This window comes from Phycodurus eques, chromosome 16, assembly GCF_024500275.1.
Source record: "Phycodurus eques isolate BA_2022a chromosome 16, UOR_Pequ_1.1, whole genome shotgun sequence".
Taxonomy (NCBI): domain Eukaryota; kingdom Metazoa; phylum Chordata; class Actinopteri; order Syngnathiformes; family Syngnathidae; genus Phycodurus; species Phycodurus eques.
The window spans coordinates 10,472,425-10,494,625 of record NC_084540.1 but is presented as its reverse complement, the minus strand read 5'-3'; the positions used below and the strand labels follow the sequence as shown (position 1 = coordinate 10,494,625).

At 39.8% G+C, this 22,201-nt stretch overlaps 1 protein-coding gene and 1 pseudogene across 1 annotated transcript in view; both read left to right on the top strand.

The window, feature by feature from the left end:
• The first annotated feature begins 1,358 nt into the window (after nt 1–1,358).
• Nucleotides 1,359–22,201, top strand: part of LOC133415102 (meiosis inhibitor protein 1) — a 60,249-nt gene continuing 39,406 nt past the window's right edge. The window contains exons 1-11 of the mRNA XM_061700929.1: nt 1,359–1,502; nt 2,288–2,411; nt 2,726–2,776; nt 5,178–5,251; nt 5,725–5,830; nt 10,483–10,692; nt 13,402–13,580; nt 14,998–15,112; nt 15,226–15,345; nt 16,164–16,263; nt 19,585–19,719. Of these exons, the coding sequence (XP_061556913.1) occupies nt 1,359–1,502; nt 2,288–2,411; nt 2,726–2,776; nt 5,178–5,251; nt 5,725–5,830; nt 10,483–10,692; nt 13,402–13,580; nt 14,998–15,112; nt 15,226–15,345; nt 16,164–16,263; nt 19,585–19,719 (1,358 nt within the window). The remainder of the gene's footprint in view (nt 1,503–2,287; nt 2,412–2,725; nt 2,777–5,177; nt 5,252–5,724; nt 5,831–10,482; nt 10,693–13,401; nt 13,581–14,997; nt 15,113–15,225; nt 15,346–16,163; nt 16,264–19,584; nt 19,720–22,201) is intronic.
• On the top strand, nt 12,738–12,855 carry LOC133415518 (5S ribosomal RNA; annotated as a pseudogene).

Sequence of the window (22,201 nt, the reverse complement as noted above, 5' to 3'; positions counted from 1 at the left end):
CTACTGGCAATTTAGAGTCTTCAATTAACCTGATAATGCATGTTTTGGGGATGTGGGAGGAAACCGGAGTACCTGGAGAAAACCGACGCAGGCATAGGGAGAACATGCAAACTCCACCCAAGTGAGGCCAGATTTGAATCCGGGTCCTCAGAACTGTGAGACAGATGTACTAAGCAGCCATGCCACACCAGTATTTACCAGTGCATGTGAATTTATTGTAGCAGAGAAGTCTAACAATTTTACATATATTTACTTCCAGTGTTGTCCATTTGTATTTTGATATACGTAATGAATCCCTGAGGATGAGAGACTTTGAAGTCGTTGTAATTTATTGCCTTCTTTCCCCTTCAGGCAACCTTCTGTACTTCATTTTCTTGATCTCGCAAAGACTTGAGCTATCTGATGTCTTTGTTAAAGTGATGAGCCCAGACAACAAATAATTCACTTTTAAAATAATTTCTGTAGCATTTGCATGTAAAAACAACCGTAGACACGATTGTTCCTATCAATAAAGTTTTGTGTTCAAACTCGTGGGCATACGTGTTACGACGACAAGCTCGTGCACTGTGCAACCCGGCTAATTGACGTGCCTACGTACGGGCCATGTTGGGAGGGTTAACGTTCCCATCAAAGTCAGTGCATGGACATTGAAATTAAGCCGTGAATTTCACATTTCTTAACCTATTTTCCGAGGTTTACTTTTTTTTCTCAACACTAAAGCGTGTGCTATCAATACAAAACAAAACACAATATTTTTACTTGTGAAAGGTTATTCCCAGTTTTCTTGTTGTGATTGTACGCCGTTATGTGCAACCGAATGCAGCACAATGTGCCAGCATACTTTTCTGTCGGTTTTCTTTCCGAGCGCGCGCGTGCACACACACACGCACACACACACACACACACACACAGACAAGGATGCCCTAACGACTTTGTCCCTCCTAGCTTAGCTTGCTGTAGGCATGCAGATGAAGGGGGCGTGTTGTATGTAACTCATCATAGCTGCGCCGTTATAGCCATTAGCTAACTAGCATTAGCATTTATTACACACGTATCCTTTTGTGGCTGCTCTTACAGAAAGGTAATTTACGATAATTAAATATAAAATTCAGTATTGTGAAGAATAAAGCGTTTTAAGGACATAATTAAAATGGAAAACATAACTAAATAACGTCTTTTTTAATAACACTTTACACTTTAATAACACTATTAGTAAAAAGAGCTTCATTAGCTTGATTGTCGCTAATTAAACATTTGGTTCACCATCTGTAATTGCAACATTGCCAATTATTTTCAAAATAATGAACATTCTGTACGTTTTGTGTTTTGTGTGTGATTTAGAATGTGATATCACCAAAATGGCAAGCAAGGACATTATATATGACAAGATTCACTTCAGGCATGACACAAGATGGAGTGGGCGCCTGGAACCTGCAGAGGGTGGGGGCCTGCTTCTCTGTGTGGCTTGTGTGATTGAAATGCTGGAAAGTGATGATATTTCAGTGAGTAACATCTGATTTTGTTATTTTCTAAATGAAGACCACCACCCCGACACACACAAGGGATTTTACAGTGATTTAGTGAATTTGGTGCGACAAACATTTTTTTTTACTCTTCTGCCAATGGTAGCAATGTTACTATCCATCCATCCATTTTCTGAGCCGCTTATCCTCGCAAGGGTCGCGGGAGTGCTGGAGCCTATCCCAGCTATCATTGGGCAGGAGGGGGGGTACACCCTGAACTGGTTGCCAGGGAATCACAGGGCACAGACAAACAAACAACCATTCACACTCACATTCACACCTACGGGCAATTTAGAGTTGTCAATTAACCTACCATGCATGTTTTTGGGATGTGGGAGGAAACCGGAGTGCCGGAGAAAACCCACGCAGGCACGGGGAGAACATGCAAACTCCACACAGGCGGGGGTATTGAACCCCGCTTCTCAGAACTGTGAGGCAGACGCTTTAACCAGTCTTTCACCGTGCCGCCCCAATAGAATTATATTAAAGTAAACAAACCAATGCAATGGGCCTTGACAAAATGATATCACATTACAGTAACATTAACTTAATGAGAAACAGAAGGTACAGGCAAAATTATTGGTTAAACAATTTCTGCTGGGCCTAAATTAAAAAACAATACCTGATTGTCATTAGTTATTTTTAGCTATGTATCTATTTATTACTTTTGCCAGTTTCAAGTTATTTCAGTGGCCTTGTGGGGTTTTCTTTCTTAAACGTTTTGATAATTGACTGTTCCATTCCTTGGTCTCTGTTTTTCACAGTCAGTCAGGAAGTCTTATGCCTTGTCCGCTGTCAGTGCGTTGCTGAAGTGTTCTCCTGGAGCTTTGAGACAATTGCTCCAACAGGACCCCCAAGTGTCCATACATTTTATAGCTTCTCTACTGGGTAAGAAACAACACTGCACTAAGATGGAGACCCTAAAGTGTTTATTATGTTAGGAACTGACATTATGTTGAATTCCATTTTATTGATTGCAAATGGGGGGAAAAAAACAGCCATCACTTCAACCTAACTTCTAACACAAAACTTCTCCTGTATGCAATGCTGTTCTCTGCCACACATAAAAAAAAACGAAGGTTATTGAGCAAATGAGTTCAAGAGACAAGGACAAAACATGTCCACCACAGGAAGGGTCTTACATGCCTCACCATTTGTGTTAACGTATTAAATCCAGCCCATAATCATTACTCTGTCCACAGGGATGCTTCATACTATGGTGGACCCTGCCACTCTGGAAAAAGTGGACCAAGGTAAAGAGAAAACACACACAAACATTCTTAGATTAGTTACGCAAAAACATAAATACAACTTCCATTACTTGTATCTGTAATTGCAACAACATAGAGTTACATCAATAATATTCCTCCACTGTGCTCTGATATTTATATGTCTTTCTATTGTAGCAATCACATTAGGCTGCTGTGTGCCAATATTTTGTCAGCCTTTTATTTTATTGTTGACCTCTCGGTGAACTACCATTTTTTAATGCTGAGCCAGAACTCTGAATATAAATGACAGAAGGATTTTATATCTGCTATAGCTGCCTCAGGGAACACTTTTCTATAATTCTGCACTTTTCTTAGAACTTCAGATATGTGAAGATTTTCAAACTCAGACTTCTAACAAAGTGGTTATATCATTATTGGGGCAAGAAAAAGAAGAAAAGGTTAAGCAACTTCATCAGTTATAAAGCCATTGTTAATGTTAGGTGAACTGTATATAACATTACGTACAGCATCAATAGCAGTATTTCAACTAAAGATTACTGATATTATCAGTCAATCAATATGTCACATGGAAATTATGTTAATAACCAATACCAATTTAGAGCTTTCGTCTTTATATTCAGTTATGGTCATAATGGACAAAGAAAAGCAATAAATACATGATGATTTTAAAGCTGCATTAAATTGAGAAAATGACTGCCGGAAGTTGACACAGCTGATCAATTTGTGTTAAGTTTTATTAAGGATTGTCATTGTCATTTGCAGCCCTTATTGTTGCATGCAGTAGTAATTGAAAATTTACCAAAATAAAAAATTATGGAAAATAAGGTATACTGTGGACTAGTGCTGTCACGGTAACAAAATTCTGACTTCGATACTATAGCTGCATAAAGTACCTCGATACAGGTACTGCAACGAAACAAAGGCAAAAATCTAAAACATCAGTAAAAGCAGTGGAATGAAAACTGACAAAACAACTTCAAAATCTTTTGTATTTAATTTTTAAAATTCAAAACATTACGATAAACTTGAAAAAATGTGTAATAATGGCATTATCCCATTCATAACATTAGTCGTTTTTTAAATGATTAGATCCATGCCTGCATCATCATATACAGGTATATTATATGACAAATATGTATGTGTTTGGCCCTGCGATTGGCTGGCAACCAGTTCAGGGTGTACCCCGCCTCCTGCCCGATGATAGCTGGGATAGGCTCCAGCATGCCCGTGACCCTAGTGAGGAGAGGCGGCTCAGGAAATGGATGGATGGATGGATGTGTTTGTATGTATATAAAATCTCCCATGACAATAATTCTGGTTAATTGGAGAATCAAAATTTCCCGTAGGGGTGAATGTGAGTGCGAATGGTTGTTTGTTTCTATGTGCCCTGCGACTGGCTGGCGATCGGTTCAGAGTGTACCCCACCTCCCGCCCGTAGATAGCTGGGATAGGTCCCAGCAGCCCACGACCCTAGTGAGGATAAGCGGTAAAGAAAATGGATGGATGGATGGACTATAATTCATGATTTCTATTTATATATTCATACGTACCTTACTCATGCTTAATACTGTATATTTCAAGCTTTTAGCGTGCAGTATTCTTGTATTTGACTGCATTTTATTTCTCACATTCTAAACAATAAATGTGCACCCACTCAGTGGCCGACCAGAGCTGTTTTTCATTGCGTACGGACCCACGACTGTCAAAAAGTGGACCTTTTGGATTACAAGTGGTTTTCCTTTTGCATTTGGGTGGATTTGTATTTTTCTAGACTTCCCCGAGTTGCTCATATGTTCGCAGGAGGCACGAGCTAGTTGGAACTTTGAAAATAATTGCCAGCTCCCACACAGTTGTGCGCACACAACTTGTCAGAACATAGCCAGTCATTGGCTGACTGTCGGCTTCTTGGGTACGAGCCTTTCAGACACCCAATTGAGCACTGTCACGTTTTTCTTTATTTCTTCCTTTTTTTTAAGTACTGGTACTAAAACAAAAAAACTGGTACCGTGCTGTTTGTTTTTGTCCAAATACCTCGGTATTGTACTGGTTTCGGTACTTGGTGCAACACTACTGTGGAACCCACTTTTTGGGGATAGGGACCAGGCCAGACCGCGAATAACGAAAACCTGCGTGATAATTGTATTGAAAACAATTTTTTTCCATTTTTTTGTTTGTTTGTTTTTTTAACACCCAAAATAATTGAATAAGCAGGAATAAACTGTCACGAAGCGTGTTCGGGGTTGGTTGCCCCCCAATAAAAAATAAAATAATTTTAAAAAGGGAAAAAAATCCACATATAGCTGAATCCACAGGTGCCAAACTGCGAGTATGCGGGTCTCCACAATACATTACTTTCACACTCACTACGTACTGTATGATTACTTGTTGTACTATGCTTAATGTGTCTCTATGTCTTGTTCAGTTCTAGTTCTGTTACTTTTGGAGCTCCAGAGTGAGCTGCCATTACACTATGTTTTGGATCAAATTAACAAACAGGTAAGAAAGGCTCTTTCGGATTTATAGAGAATGTAATATCATTGTGTACACATGCTCAGTACCCTAAAACATGTAACAACAGTTTTGCAACCGACAACACATCCTCCCACAGTTGTTTAGTATACATAACTCCTTGTCTCCCCTTTACTGCTGTTGTGTAACCTTTGGGGGAGGCAATAGTGGTAAAAACAGCAGCAGTTGACGCTGCAGGTGGAAAATAGTAAAGTCGATGACAGATAGCCAGAACACAATTCACTTCATAAGTAATGTGCATGACTAGAAGTGTGCAGAATCCATGTTCCTTGTAAATGATGCTTAATCCTTTTCTGCCACACTGATAAATAGTAAGTTATTAAAAGTTTTGGTATTGATTTGACTTGTCTGTCTACCTCTAGAAATATGTTGATGCCTATCTTTGTATCACATCTTGTTGGCCCTGTATTGCGGTTTTATGTTGTTTAATACTTATCTAGGTAATTGACCAGCTCAACGTGAAGGATTTCTTGCCAACGTTCAACTTCTTAGGGAGTTTGGTGGAAACACTTCCAAGTGTGGCCCTTAGCCTGGTGACTCAATATGGTGAGGCCCTAGTTTGCTAACATTGGATAGTAATCTCTAATCCTCAACATTATTGTAAAAATTTAATTGTGTTGTTTGCTGTTCCATGCATCTCTCCACTGACCTCCATTTACAGTATGTATGAACATTCACACAATTTGATTAAAGATGTTTAAGGTTCCTTCAGATTGTAAAAAAAGGTTTTCACCCTAATTATTACCCTTATTAATCTGCATCAACACCTCTTTAGGCCTGGTGCACACCAAGCAACGTGTCCGAATGTGACCGAAGTGGACCATTGCGAAAAAATTATACTTGGCGACTTATACCCACACACCAAGCAATTGAGCATCGCACTACCAACGCGCTACAACGGAAAAACTGCAACACTGGAAAGGCTCTTAAGGCTCCACATACAGTATACTGTATGACAGTAAAATCTTTCTAGAATCATTAATAAACATCTCAGCAATACTCACACTCTGTTTGCTGTGCTTCACAGGCTCACTAACCTCCAAATCGTATAGCTCCAGAACTCCTTACAGCAGATAAATGCAATGGATTTGCTTGCTATTTTAGTGGGGGAAAAAAATTAAAAGTCCATCAGGTAAAATATCAGCACAAGTCAGCAAAATGATAAAATGATGCAAAACCTCAAACCACCCAGGAATAACTACTGTATGACCATGCCAGATTTTGATACGATTGACCAAAAAACTAGAGAAAACGGTTCAGCAGCTATCATCAGCTAGCTATCTTCACTCAATACCATCTGACTTTTTCAAAACTATTGCAAAGTCTGTGCTATAAAGAAAACGTGTTCAAAGAAGCTGATAAGATTGCTCAAAGCAAAAAAACATGGGGCAAGAACAGTAGTAAGGACCAAGTATGGGAAGAATGACGAGTCCTGCATCAACGCTGGCTTACACCAGGGATCATGTAAAGAACATATCCGGAGTGAAGGCTTGCATGTTCCAAGCAGACCAGGAGAAGCTCATCCATGCTTTTATCTCCAGTACACTTGATTATTATAGTGGTTTTCTGACTAGACTCCCTCAAAACAGCTGCAGCTCATTCAGAATCCTGCAGCTCGGATTCTGACCAGAACAAAAAGATCAGAGCATATTACTCCAATTCTAAAGTCTCTACACTGGCTCCCAGTCAGCTATAGAAGTTCTGCTACTGGTCCATAAATCACAAAATGGTGTAAGTCCTGAATATATTAAAGAAATGTTAAACTCAGTAGGGCTCTGAGATCTACAGACTAAAGTCAGATAGTGGAGCACAGAGTCCAAATCCGACAGGATGAAGCAGCATTTAGCTGTCATGCTGCACACAAATCCCAACAGAAAAGAAGTCAGCCCCAAGTCTGAATCCTTTTAAGTCCGTGTTAAATACGATTCTTTTTTTTCTCATGCTTATTATTGAACATTTTAGAGCATTTTCATCTTTTTGTAGTCTTTCTTGCACTGTACGTTCTTTTAGTGTTTATAGTAAGATGTCTTTTATTTTTTTTTCTGTACTTTGTTTTTAAATGCTTTTAATCATGTAAAGCACAATGATATACCCTGTGTATGAAATGCGCTATATATATAAATTTGCCTTGCCTTATAGTATTGTCAAGGAAGAATCAGATTGCCACAAAGAAGGCAAACGGGGGATATGGATAGGCCCAAAATGCAAATCGTGAAAATCTGTGAATAATTGACACTCTGGCGGCATGGTCGATGACTGGTTAGAACATCTGCCTCACAGTTCTGAGGACCGGGGTTAAATCCCCGGCCCCGCCTGTGTGGAGTTTGAATGTTTTCCCCGTGCCTGCGTGGGTTTTCTCCGGGCACTCCGGTTTCCTCCCACATCCCAAAAACATGCATGGTAGCTTAATTGTGGACTCTAAATTGCTCATTGTTGTGAATTGTGAGTGGTTTCTTGTTTATATGTACCCTGCGATTGGCTGGCAGCCAGGTCAGGGTTTACCCCGCCTCCTACCCGATGATAGCTGGGAAAGGTTCCAGCACGCCCGCGACACTAGTGAGGAGAAGCGGCTCAGAAAATGGATAGATGGATGGATAAATGAACAGGGTACATAGCTGTACCAGTATTTCCTAGCAATTTAGAAATGGAGAATAACATTTAAAATCACTGTAATCCCTAATAGTTTATTAAAATATATTTTTCTTGAATTACATTATTTTTGTTCCTGCTCAAAGAAACTTCAACTAAAACTTTAAGTTATGTACAGGTATTTGAAATAATATACTGTACCTCTCTGCATGAAATATCATTTTAGTGTGATCCCCAGCTTTGCCCTGCTTGTTTATGACTTATTGACTGCATCAGACTGCATCCACTTTTTAGACAGACTTCACAATATGTGCCTACGTCTCTGCTTCTCAAAATTGTATTTCTCATACTGTACCTTTTTCTCTGACCTCAATCAATTCAGTCTCTCAAACTGACCATTTCAATTACACTCCAGTTGCTCTGGAATAAACTTGCTGTGTCACACTCAAAATTCTATCTGCATAGCCAAACCGATGTCTGCTCTATCACACGAAAACACAGTGTTCAATTCAACCAGTAGTCTTTCCACAGAAAGTCAATCCAGTATTTCTTCATGAGATCCCACAGGTATTGAATGAATCCAAACACACTTCTCAGAGGCATCATAAAAAATAAAAATGAAAGATTTTCTTTCTGTACAATTTGTTCACCTTCATGAGCATTTTCATGTGTTTTACAAGCTCCTCTTGGATGCAAGTAGTAGTGAAGCGCCTGATGCAAAATGCGGGCTACCCCTATTGACAGTATACTGTATATCTGTCTGTGGCCCGTCACTCGACACGTCTCCATGGGGCTGTTATGACTAACGACAACAGCCCTGCACTGTCAACATGAACACAGAGTATAGTACGTCACACTATCACTTGTGCTGTCTGCCTTTCCATATAACGGTTCTAGTTCACATCTTGCGCCATGTTTAACAGCCCCAAATTTTTATTTTGTACTGATTGCATCGTAGCACATTGCTTACGAACTGAGGAATGAAGCTAAACCCCTCCTTGCCCTGAAGATTAACAGAAGTTTTAACATTTGGGTGAATGACGTAAATCCTCCTTCATGACTGACATTCTGAGACCGTACTTTCTACGATCCTTTCTATGTTTATTTGAAATTGATCTTTTTGCGTATGGTTTTCCTTAATAAGAATATCATTCTGTCGTCCAAATAAGCCATTTGGGGCAAAATGATTGCACAATGCACCTCAATTGGAAACACAGTTCACACAAATTAGACAGTATTGGGAAGGTCATTCCAAAAGCTTAACCATCTTGGTTAAAAGTTTTGGATTTTTTTTTAAACACTGCATTGAAATACAGTATCTGTTGTTAAACAGCAGACCTTACAGTATGTTGCGTCCGTCCTTTACCTCTCTGTATTTGAGCCCAACGTCACCGTAATTACAATACTCTTTATGTTCCTTGCATTTCCAAACTCTGTCTGTCTCTTGTGTCTTATCAGCCTCCTTCTCCTCCGCCCTCCTCCTCCCTTTCTTGCTATGCCTGAGACTCATCTTGGCTGCCTCATATTCTTTGGTTTAATCAAACATATCTGGAAGACTTACTTGGCTCTTGATCTGCTTCACAGAGCAGTCTGGCTTAAGCTTGACTCGCCTACTTAGTCAACACTTCCAGTCTCTCAACGTGTTAGCAGCTGCATCACTACCAAACACTGTTTATCTTCCTATATTTCCTTCTTCCAGCCGCTCACTCTACAGCCTATTGCAATGATTTATGTGTTATTACGTGACTTTTACGGATGTACAAAAAAACAGTTTTTATGTGCTGGATTCTACCTCTAACTACCTTGCTTACTTGAACTCTAATCTTGAGTTCAGGCTTTTATCAGCCTGTTAGTGATGCACTGTACATTCTATAAATCAGGGATATGGATAATTGTTAAATTGCTCTCTTAGCAAGAAAGCCTCTAAGTTATGGTGTTGATGTTAATGTTTTCGAGCAAAAATGTTTCTTGTGCCTGAACGTAAACCTCATTCTTTTTTTCTGTGTTGTTTCTGCCTGTGTCGCGCTATTCCTCCATCCATGTGATCTGTACACTTGTCTCTACCTCACCCATATCTGTCTTATTCAGCTTATGGCTATCCTTTTGCATCTTTCTCTTTTAGACAATCCCTTTACAAACCAGAGTGACACACTCAGTCAATACACAGCTAAGAGTCATGAGCATTATTATACTCATTGACAAAACCTCCCTCCTCCTCCGATGTATTTTGAATTGCCTCATTTTTTTCCACTCTTCCCTGTAACAGAACCGCTGCACTTGTCTTAATGGTGACATTTGGTGTTTTTTCATTTTTCGGTCACAGCTAGAAGGCTTGTTAAACTGGAACTTAACAGCAGCACTTTGCTACCGAGGGCTTTCTATTCTACACATAAAGTATACAACCCCCCCCCCCCCCCCTCCCTCCCAAACACAGACACACACACAAACAACACAGTAAAAGCCTCTTTTTTCAATTTTGTGTTTGTACCAATTTGCATGACAGATTACTGTATTTACACCAACACTGCTTCCTTGGATAGCCATGCATGTATCTTATTACTCTATATCATATCGAGCCTAACATGTTTACTCCCACCTTTGTCCTCCAGTGCCCTTGCTTGATCGCCTGTGCTCGGTTTTGCTGTATCCGGATGAAGGGGTGAAGGCATCAGTTGTCTATGTGTGGCTCAAGTTGTTGGGGGCCTCTGGGGGCTCAGCGGCCCAATCCTTGCCAGTCACCATTCGGAACAGAGTCTGTGTCGTGTTGCTACAGACATTTTCCAATGCCAGTTCCCCACAGCTCATCAACAATTGCATTGGTGAGAAACACATCATAAGATGTTAGTGAGACGTTATTATTATTATTATTATGTTTTGGTTTGTCGATATACAGTATAACATTTATTTGATGTACGTATAAGAAATCAGTGTACTGAAGTCTGCAGCCATCACAGCCATCAAGTGTTTGAGAAGACCATCATTAATACCAGCACAATGGTTCACTAAGCTAGTACATGTCTTGACCTCAAGATAAGAAAATGCAAAATGCAAAATTATCTTCACCAGTTGACTGATCAAAAATATTTTGAATCTGAAATAGTGCCAAATAGAAAATCTTAGTCACGCTTGCTCTAAATCAGACGCAATTTTGCCCTTTATCAAATACACACTCCCCTCTAAAGGTATTCTAACAATGTGGCCAATTTCTGTATTCTTAGTGTCTGTGGACTGAAAACATTTGGGGTTGACATCAAAAGATGAAGCTGATATAAGAGATCAAGATTTAAGCTTTTATTTCCAAGTATTTACATCTCCATCTAATACATAACATATAAGATAGCATCCATCCATTCATCCTTCTATCTAAATAGGTTGCACATATATTGTACTGGATTGTTAGACAAAATGTTTCTGTAGCCTTCTCAGTTCATTTTGCTGCTGCTATAATGAATTGGATCAATAAAACATCTCTAGTCTTTTCTTGAAGGAGTAATGCAACCCAAAGCCATGACATTACCTCCAACTATTTCACAGATGAGCTTGTACAGTATGTTCGGGATCCTAGCAGATCCATTTATTCTTGAAGTTTTAGCCTTTCCATTACTCAAGATTGTTATTTTTATTATCAGTCCAAAACATTTTCCCCAGAATGTTTCAGGCTAGTTTAAGTACTTTTGCCCAAATTGTAGCCTGGCCTTCCTAATCTTAGTGGTTTCTTTCTTCTCCAGGACATTCCAAATGCACAATGGCTATGATTGATTTTCCATTTTCTGTCCCCTCAACAATTGCTTGATTTTTCAGCCAAATACATCAATTTGGTTTTCATGTTTGTCACACCTCTAAATAGTTAAATCACAGGCAAAACCCAAATTCGAAACAAACATTTTCAGCGCTATTTATTCGTTGAATAATCAATGTAATAGAACATTCTTAAAAACAAAAACATGCCCGTGAATCATATGTTCAATACTTTTGCTCACATGAAAATTGGGAGGAATCAAACTAAATATGCTACTTCTACTTCACAGTTTATATAATAAAGATTAAGTAATGTATCACTGTTCTAATACTTTTGGAGGGGAGTGCAACTAGTTGTAAGTTACCTATGCAATTTAACATTTATAACAACAATGACTGACTGAACTAGTCCTAGAAAGTATCAATCAAGTACTTTGGAACTTTTTAGAATACGCTAACCACAGTATAACAGTCTATAATACCTAGAATGTTGAAAGGAAATAATTAATTATTACGATGATTATTAGTATTACGGTTATGCCTTGTGGCTCATTTGTTTTTACTTGGTTTATTTTCAAGGTTGTTATATTAAACAGACATTAAATATGATGCAATAAATATTAAAGGAACGTTAAATATGATGCAATAAGTCTACCTTCACGGCCAGTCTGACAATGGCATCATTCAGGATTTAGAAAAGGATGATCATTTATTTTCATTGAATGTATTATGAGTGTTTGAGACATTTCCAGAAGAAATTATTCTCTTCACATGGCAAAACTCCATTTCATTACTTACTTGGTTACAGGATGGTTTGGTTGTTTTGTAATTACGTCCCTATTGTATTACATATTTTCCCACGATTCATGAGTGTTCAGGATCTTTGTGAAAATGTACATTTAATATTAAACCATGACATTTATTTGGAGTTAGATTAGCCTGTATGTATCTACTTTTTATCATACATCCTCAGCACTTTTGAGTGAGTTACTGTATATCCTCCTTCAGTTGGCAGTTTTTAATCCTCCAAGAGACTGGGATTTATCTTATTAACATTTAATGTTCTCTATCTTTTTGAAGATTTCAATACTACAGTGTATATTAAAAATACATTGTTTTATTCATGGCTTACGGCCATACTACCCTGAGAACGCCCAATCTCGTCCGATCTCGGAAGCTAAGCAGGGGCGGGCCTGCTTAGTACTTGGATGGGAGACCGCCTGGAATACCAGGTGCTGTAAGCTTTGTGGCGGCACAAGAGAGCGTCAGCCTCACAGTTCTGAGGACCCGGGTTCAATCCCCGGCCCCACCTGTGTGCAGTTTGCATGTTCTCCCCGTGCCTGAGTGGGTTTTCTCCGGGCACTCCGGTTTCCTCCCACATCCCAAAAATATGCATTAATTGGAGACTCTAAATTGCCCGTAGGCATGACTGTGAGTGCGAATGGTTGTTTGTTTCTATGTGCCCTGCGATTGGCTGGCAACCAGTTCAGGGTGTACCCCACCTCCTGCCTGATGACAGCTGGGATAGGCTCCAGCACGCCCGCTGACCCTAATGAGGAGAAGCAGCTCAGAAAATGGATGGATGGATGTTTTATTCATGCAATGTCACAGCACTTTGCATTTATTAAGCAATTTATAGTCCTCATAACAAAGTTTTTGTGGTAACATGCTGATGCACAGCCGCACACTAGTTTTTAGGTCTTTTGGTACAACTATGAATGTATCAATGCCCTGTATAATGTTTCATAGTCACCATTCTCTGTTTTGACATGATATCTTCCATCTCATAGCTCTACTATGGCTTCTAGTGCAGTGGGGAGAGGCAGTGTCAGTTCTGATGAGCAATGTTGGCGAACAGTTCATGTGCAGCCAGAATCAGAACATCCACATTTCCAGCAGTCAGAACCTCAGTCAAAACCAAGAGCAACAGACTCCTGACCACTGCCATCTCCCTCTCATCCTGAAAAAGGTCTCTGTCCAAACATCCTGCCTGCATGACCAGAACTTACATTTGGATACTGAGAAAGTCTAAGCCTAGGTCTAATCCTGGATTAATGTGTTTTTGCAAAGGTAATCAGGGGTTTCTGCTCTGGATAAATATTTTTGCTTCATGTCTGGGAAATTGATGTGTAGATGCTGTTGGGTTAGCCTATCTCATGTTGAGTCACATGGCAGAACAGCTCATGAGACCTTTGCAGACAGTTTTGTACATTCATACAATAAATATATATAATCTAGATGCAAGCAACGGTCAAAACAAATGTGAGCATGCCTTCTTATCAAATTGACTGAAAAGCCAAACACACAAACAAAATGGTCTTAGATTTAAATTAACAAACCAGGGTGGACAAAATAAATGCCAGGCAGAGGAAATTCCATGTGAGGCTCCCTCCTTTTGTGTTTCTGCCCAAACCCTAACCTTATGACATTTATTAAATTTCCTTTATTACTTTATTCCGACGGGACAACACACATGAACATGTCCAGATTAAACAGATAACACTATAAAGGGGGTGGGGGGAAATCATGTAAATATGTCAGTTAGTTTAATGCAATTTTTCTTTTATCTGTAGTCCCCAAAGTGTTGTGACTCACACCATTGCTTCATAAACATTGTTAGTTACCCATGATCTGGCTCAGTCAACACCATAGAGCAAGTTTTGAGACCCGTGGTGCTAGTATCTAACAGTCTTTGGCACAATAACGAGCTTGCAAGATTAACAGCATACAAAAAAATGATAGAAAGAAAGTAATTGCTACCGCTTCATCTCATATCAGGCTGTCAACACAAAGCTAACAATAATAGTGTCAGGATTCAGGTTGCAAGTTGGACCCAGATGCAAAGAGGACAGGGAGTTTGTGAATAACGGTTTATTGCAGCTTGGAAGTGAACAAAGGAACTCCGAGAACTAAATCCGGGATTGGCAGGGTTCCAACTAAGACCGGTCTGACAGGGTAGGAGTCCGTGTTGTCGGTGGGCCGCAAGAGGTGAGCACTGGTTTGCAGGGAGCAAGGGCAGATGGCAGACTGGGGAAAAAGAACAAGAATTAGGTAGAGGTAACTCACTAGGTCTTCAGGAAGCAAAAAGATAGGCAAGGTGGCTAGGCTACGAACTCGACGTAGAGCATTGATAGTCTGGCGACGAATTGGAGTCCCACAGCGTCTAGAGAGTAGTTAGGTGTAATTAAGATGACAAGGTGCAGCTGCTAGACTCCAACACGCCAACCCTGCAAAGCACTCATGACACACACACACAGGCTGGACTCAGGGGGCTGAAACAGCAGCCCTGACAAATAGTAAATGCTGTGTAAACCATGCAAACCTTTTCAGAACTGTCTTCACACAGTGATTGTTAATTTCTAACAAAAGCAAATCTATATTTCCAGTTGCTGCTGAGTGGTGATGTTACATTGCAGGTGACCAGTGCGAAGTGTATTGCATCTATTCTTGTTCATTCTCCCATTCGGTACAGTGCTCCTTTCATCAAAGCTGACGTACCAGGTAACATGCAAATACATTCGTACACAATAATTCTCTGTTGCCAAGATTGGTATTTGTTTTGTTGCTCAGAGTCATCCTTTTATCTGAATCTCTCTCGCTCTCCCTTCTTAAAGAGTTTCTGTTTGACCGGCTGGCTTGTACAAGTAGTGAAGTGCTACTGTGGTCTGTCTACAGCTGTTTGGTGTTACTGATTGAAGACCCACTATTCTTCTCCCTGTGTCATTCAGTTTATGGTGAGGGAGCTTTGTGTCAGTTTTGCTTGGTTTGTGTTTGCAGTGAGCTGGTGGTATATAAACTAAAACAAATTTGGGAAACTTCTAAACACACCTACTATATGAAAGAAAGGAAAGGATACCTGTGATCAAGTCCATACAAGGACTACAAATGGGGAAAAAATTGTTTTGGCATAAGAAATTGGGAATTTTCAAAAGAGACTGTTATGTTGAATTAAAGGGCCTGGCTAAATTTACCACTCACTGTTGGCCCAGTGCCAGCCACTCAAGTTGTTCCACACTGAATCATCCAACTTTGCTTCCCTTTATGCTCCCGACATTTGGGCACAATAATGCTAGAACAGGAGAGGCCCTTCCACTTACTGTTTCTGCAAAGTCGGAAGCATGGAATTGACCAAAATGTCTTGGTAAGCTTAAAAAAAAAAAAAAAAAAAAAGGTTAAGCATTGGGGGAAGGGATCTTTCACAAATCTGATGAATGAATGTTTGACTATTGATTTAATTAATCTGTATTTAATTCAGTCTTTAGTACTTTAGTCTTGTACATTGTAAGTAAATTACAAAGTAATTATGCCGCCATTGTTTTTTTATATGCTTGGTGAGTGTGATGTATTCATATTGTTTTTATTTTATTTTAATTCTGGTAATCGCTGTGTGTTATATATTAGTACAGGTTGTTTCCTGGCACTCAGCGATACCATACAAATACTGTATGTTTAGACGAGAGTTGCACGCCTTTCTGGTTGTTCTGTGTGTACCTCAGTTACTTTGTGATGCAGCATCTGTGCATGCCATTGTGTGTGTGTGTGTGTGTGTTAGGTATTGAATCCCTGGTGCGCAGTCTGAAGCAGGCACTGCAGCTGAACAATGTGGATGTCCTGAAGCAAGGGCTTTTGCTCCTTACTGAGATACTTGAAAGGTGGGACTGCTTAGTAACAAAAAAACAGTTTTAAAATGACAGCACTACTACATGTCTAATGGAGAATTGTGTACTAATGTATCTTGTATGTTGAGCACTGGGAAGTTTAATAAGATTTCAATGAACTGTCTTATAGCTCACGAGTGGTTGTATATCAGCAGCCAGTACAACATTGTGTGACATTTAAAATGGTTGACATGATTTTAATTGGATGTTTCCTCGGTCACAAATTACAGGGAAAGTTGTCCTTTACATTGTGTGGCACAGTAAAAAACAGCTCTTAGTACTCTTAAAGTGCTGAACAAGCAAAAGTACAGTAAATGTAATAAGCCTGCAGTCACATTAAGGGGAAAGACTCATCACAGTTTTAAGACCAAAGTAAGTAGTAGTGTTAAATATAGTTTAAGGTAAGGTCAGGTTAGCTCTTGGCAAGGATGAGTTGTAACAGTTTGTGTGCCTCTATGTGTGTGCATGCATGCACGTGCTTGGTTGAAAAAGCAGACTATATTGTGGCATCAGTTAGACAATAGTTTTGTTGCTGCACAATGTAGCAGTGACAAAAGTCAATGTTTGGAATGTCAATAGTAGTACTATTTCTTTATTATGTTTTCCATCTCAGTGTCTTGTGTAGGTTATGAAGTGAGATTCATTACAATAATCAGCAAATAATTGCATGGGATTTATATATATGGCCATTGGTCAAAAGGCAGTACAGTATTAAAAACATACTGTATGCAAGTTTCATTCATTGATTATTCTAATTGACCACGTACGTATGTATTACAATAAAGTCAGTCCTGAGTTACATCTACCGTAATTTCGCGTGTAAAATGCGCATTTTTTCCCCCCCAAATTGTCAAAAGTCAATAGACTGCATTATACATAGGTATAGGGGCAAATGGAAAAAACTTTCACATTTTATAAATGTATGCCGCCATCTAGTGGTTATGAAAAAGCTCTAAACCTTCATTCCAAAATGCCACTGCCACCTAGTGGTTATAAAAAAAGTGTAGCCTATTCTTTCATTCCAATATGACAGGGGTACGTATGACTGCATGTACAATGGGTACGGAAAGTATTCAGACCCCCTTAAATTTTTCACTCTTTGTTATGTTATAGCCATTTGCGAAAATCATTTAAGTTCATTTTTTCCACATTAATGTACACACAGCACCCCCTTTTGATAGAAATAAAACGGAATTCTTGAAATTTTTATGTAGATTTATTAAAAAAGAAAAACTGATATCACACAGCCATAAGTATTCAGACCCTTTGCTCAGTATTTAGTAGAAGCACCCTTTCGAGCTAATACAGCCATGAGTCTTTTTGGGAACGTTTTTCACACCTGGATTTGGGGATCCTCTGCCATTCCTCCTTGCAGATCCTCTCCTGTTCTGTCAGGTTGGATGGTAAACGTTGGTGGGCAGCCATTTTCAGGTCTCTCCAGAGATGGTCATTTGGGTTTAAGTCAGGGCTCTGCCTGGGCCATTCAAAAACAGTCACGGAGTTGTTCTGAAGCCACTCCTTCAGTATTTTAGCTGTGTGCTGAGGGTCATTTTCTTTTTTGAAGGTGAAACTTCGGCCGACTCTGAGGTTCTGAGCACTCTGGAGAAGGTTTTTGTCCAGGATATCCCTGTACTTGGTCGCATTCTTCTTTTCTTCGATTGCAACCAGTCTCCCTGTCCCTGCAGCTGAAAAACACACCCACAGCATGATGCTGCCACCACCATGCTTCACTGTTGGGACTATATGAGACAGGTGTTGAGCAGTGCCTGGTTTTCTCCACACATGCCACTTAGAATTAAGGCCAACAATTTCTATCTTGGTCTCATCAGACCAGACAATATTATTTCTCACCATCTTGGAGTTCTTTGGGTGTTTTTATTAGCAAACTCCATGCGGGCTTTCATGTGTCTTTCACTGAGGAGAGGCTTCCGTCGGGCCAATCTGCCATAAAGCCCCGACTGGTGGAGGGCTGCAGTGATGGTTGACTTTCTAGAACTTTCTCCCATCTCTCGACTGCATTTCTGGAGCTCAGCCACAGTGATCTTTGGGTTCTTATTTACCTCTCTCACCAAGGCTCTTCTCCCTCGATTGCTCAGTTTGGCCGGACGGCCAGCTCTAGGAAGGGTTCTGATCGTCCCAAACGTCTTCCATTTAAGGATTATGGAGGCCACTGTGCTCTTAGGAACCTTAAGTGCAGCAGAATTGTTTTTGTAACCTTGGCCAGATCTGTGCCTTGCCACAATTATGTCTCTGAGCTCTTCAGGCAGTTCCTTTGACATCATGATTCTCATTTGCTCTGACATGCACTGTGAGCTGTAAGGTCTTATATAGACAGGGGTACGGCTTTCCTAATCAAGTCTAATGAGTCAAATCAAACACAGTTGGACTCCAATGACGGTGTAGATTTCTTCATTTCTTCTGATCAAGGATGATCAGAAGAAATGGACAGCACCCGAGTTAAATATGAGTGTCACAGCAAAGGGTCTGAATACTTATGGCTGTGTGATATTTCAATTTTTCTTTTTTTAAATAAATCAGCAAAAATGTCAACAATTAAGTTTTTTTTCTGTCGATATGGGGTGCTGTGTGTACATTAATGAGGAAAAATTTTACTTTAATGATTTTAACAAATGGCTGCAATATAACAAAGAGTGAAATATTTAAGGGGTCTGAAAACTTTCCGTACTCACTGTATGTACGGTTGTGCTCATAAGTTTACATACCCTGGCAAGATTTGTGAAATGTTTTTTATTTTTATTTTTTTCCAATATGACTGATGACTGAACACCCATCATTAATTTCTTTATGCTTATATTTTGTTTAATGATAATGCTTTTCTGAAATGCTTGACCGTTTAATTTGAATCACATTAAAATTAAATTAAATGTGTTTCGCCTTGTCCTCCATGTTTTCTTTTAAGAATTGCACCCATCATATAAATTCTGCCTGGGTAATCAAACATATGAGCACAACTGTGTGTTTTCTAATTTACTAAATAAAAGTCGGGCTGTGAATTTGGAAATAAGAGCAAGTAAATTAAGGAAAGTATTATGTGTTCAAATAAAGTGGTTAACTTTAAAATAATTATTTGCAAAAATACGAACAAAATACAGATATTTCTTGTTTTGATCATATGGGTAGAAGCAAAATCATGCATTGTAAAAATGCATTATAAATAGGGAGAAGGGTTTTCCAGAAATTTGAGGTCAACTTTGGAGGTGCGTATTATACATGGGTTCACATTATACACGTGAAATTACGGTAGTTATATTTCATTAAAAGTGTTTGTGCGCGTGCGTGTGTGTGTATTTTCAGGCATCCCACAAATGTGCATTTATTCCCCAGTCCTCCAGCATTTGTAGCAGTTTCACAGGCTGTGATTTGTGGACTTTCCTCTCCCTGCCTGCGAGTGGCTACACAAGCTGCCAGTGCTGCCTCCACCCTCTTTAGGTATAAACAAGTATGACAGACACATAATTATTATAATACATATACAACCCTAATTCCAATGAAGTTGGGACAATGTGTTAAACATAAATACAAACAATACAATGATTTGAAAATCATGTTCAACCTATATTTAATTGAATACACTACAAAGACAAGATATTTAATGTTCAAACTGATAAATGTTTTTGTTTTTAGCAAATAATCATTAACATAGCTGCAACACGTTCCAAAAAAGCTGGGACAGGTGGCAAGAAAGACTGAGAAAGTTGAGGAATGCTCATCAAACACCTGTTTGGAACATCCCACAGGTGAACAGGCTAATTAGGATCAGGTGGGTGCCATGATTGGGTATATAAGTAGCTTCCCTGAATTGCTCAGTCATTCACAAGCAAAGATGGGGCGAGGTTCACCTCTTTGTGAACAAGTGCATGAAAAAAATAGTCCAACAGTTTAAGGACAATGTTCCTCAACATACAATTGCGAGGAATTTAGGGATTTCATAATCTACGGCCCATAATATCATCAAAAGGTTCAGAGAATCTGGAGAAATCACTGCATGTAAGCGGCAAGGCCGAAAATCAACATTGAATGCCCGTGACCTTCAATCTCTCAGGTGGCACTGCATCAAAAACCGACATCAATGTGTAAAGGATATCACCACATGGGCTCAGGAACACTTCAGAAAACCAATGTCAGTAAATACAGTTCGGCGCTACATCCGTAAGTGCAACTTGGAACTCTGCTATGCAAAGCAAAACCCAGTTATCAACAACACCCAGAAATGCCGCCGGCTTCTCTGGGCCCGAGCTCATCTATGATGGACTGATGCAAAGTGGCAAAATGTTCTGTGGTCCGACGAGTCCACATTTCAAATTGTTTTTGGAAATTGTGGACGTTGTGTCCTCCCAACCAAAGAGGAAAAGAACCATCTGGACTGTTATGGACACAAGGTTCAAAAGCCAGCATCTGTGATGGTATGGGGCTGTGTTAGTGCCAATGGCATGGGTAAACATATGCTGCCATTGTCTTTTTCATGGACACCCCTGCTTATTTCAGCAAGACAATGCCAAACCACATTCTGCACGTGTTACAACAGCGTGGCTTCGTAGTAAAAGAGTACAGGTACTAGACTGGCCTGCCTGCAGTCCAGACCTGTCTCACATTGAAAATGTGTGGCACATTATGAAGCGTAAAATACGACAACGGAGACCCCGGATTGTTGAACAGCTGAAGCTGTACATCAAGCAAGAATGGGAAATAATTCCACCTACAAAGCTTCAACAATTAGTGTCCTCAGTTCCCAAACATTTATTGAATGTTGTTAAAAGAAAAGGTGATGTAACACAGTGGTAAACATGACCCTGTCCCAGCTTTTTTGGAACGTGTTGCAGCCATAAAATTCTAAGTTAATGATTATTTGTTAAAAGCAATTAATCAGTTTGAACATTAAATATCTTGTCTTTGTGTTGTATTCAATTAAATATAGGTTGAACATGATTTGCAATTCATTGTATTCTGTGTTTATTTATGTTTAACACAACGTCCCAACTTCATTGGAATTGGGGTTGTACATTACAATACATTATAATGCCAACGACACTTGGACAATGCATTCCTTCATCCTCCAAAAACTGCGCAGAATCAGAATGACTTTGAGGAATAGTGACAAATAATCGTATTATTAAATTTAAAAACAGTCAGCTAAAAATGATGGTCAGTCCAATAAATACACAGCTCACCCTTCATACAACATGTTTACCCAACAGACTACCTTACAATACGAGCCAACTCACTCAGGGCTATATTGTCCCGTATGGTTTAAGTCAGAAAAGGCGCGTAACTCTGCACTTGTCCCTGTGTGCCCATTCTGCCGTCCACTTAAGTCTATCACTTGCGTGTCTCCTAGCCATGTGCACACTCTGGGTGGAGTAACCCTAAAATGAGGGCGTTCCCTCTCATAACTGACCTTGCACATATTCTGCCCAAGACTTAAGCGGGTTTCCTCTTGTGCACTCCAGAGGCTCTAGTAAGTCTAGCGCCATCAGAAGTTGAAACATCATATTGCATGTTTTGATTCGCTTGCGTGCGCTGAGCCTCCGATGGCTGCTGCTGGCAGCCCGGCAGATGACTCTGCACGCTGACGGACACCTGGTCCATCGCCAACTGCTCAACAACCGTAATGTGTCCTGACCATATTACACCGATCGACAGCAGAATGTCAACATATCATGCCAGAATAATTAATTAATTTTCATGCACGTGCTGTGAGCAACATTTTCGTTTCAAACATGCTGCATGGCAGCTTGGGAGTGTGTCTATAAGCGTCGGATACAACAAGTGCAGTCCTCTTGATTGCACACTGGTGTGTTCAATATGGAATAATTCTGTTAATATTTGATCTATGTCATCGTTAGTTAATGTAAGTGACACGCCGCCCCATGTGTGGCGCTAGTTTGGTTGCTGGGCGATGCTGATCAACAGC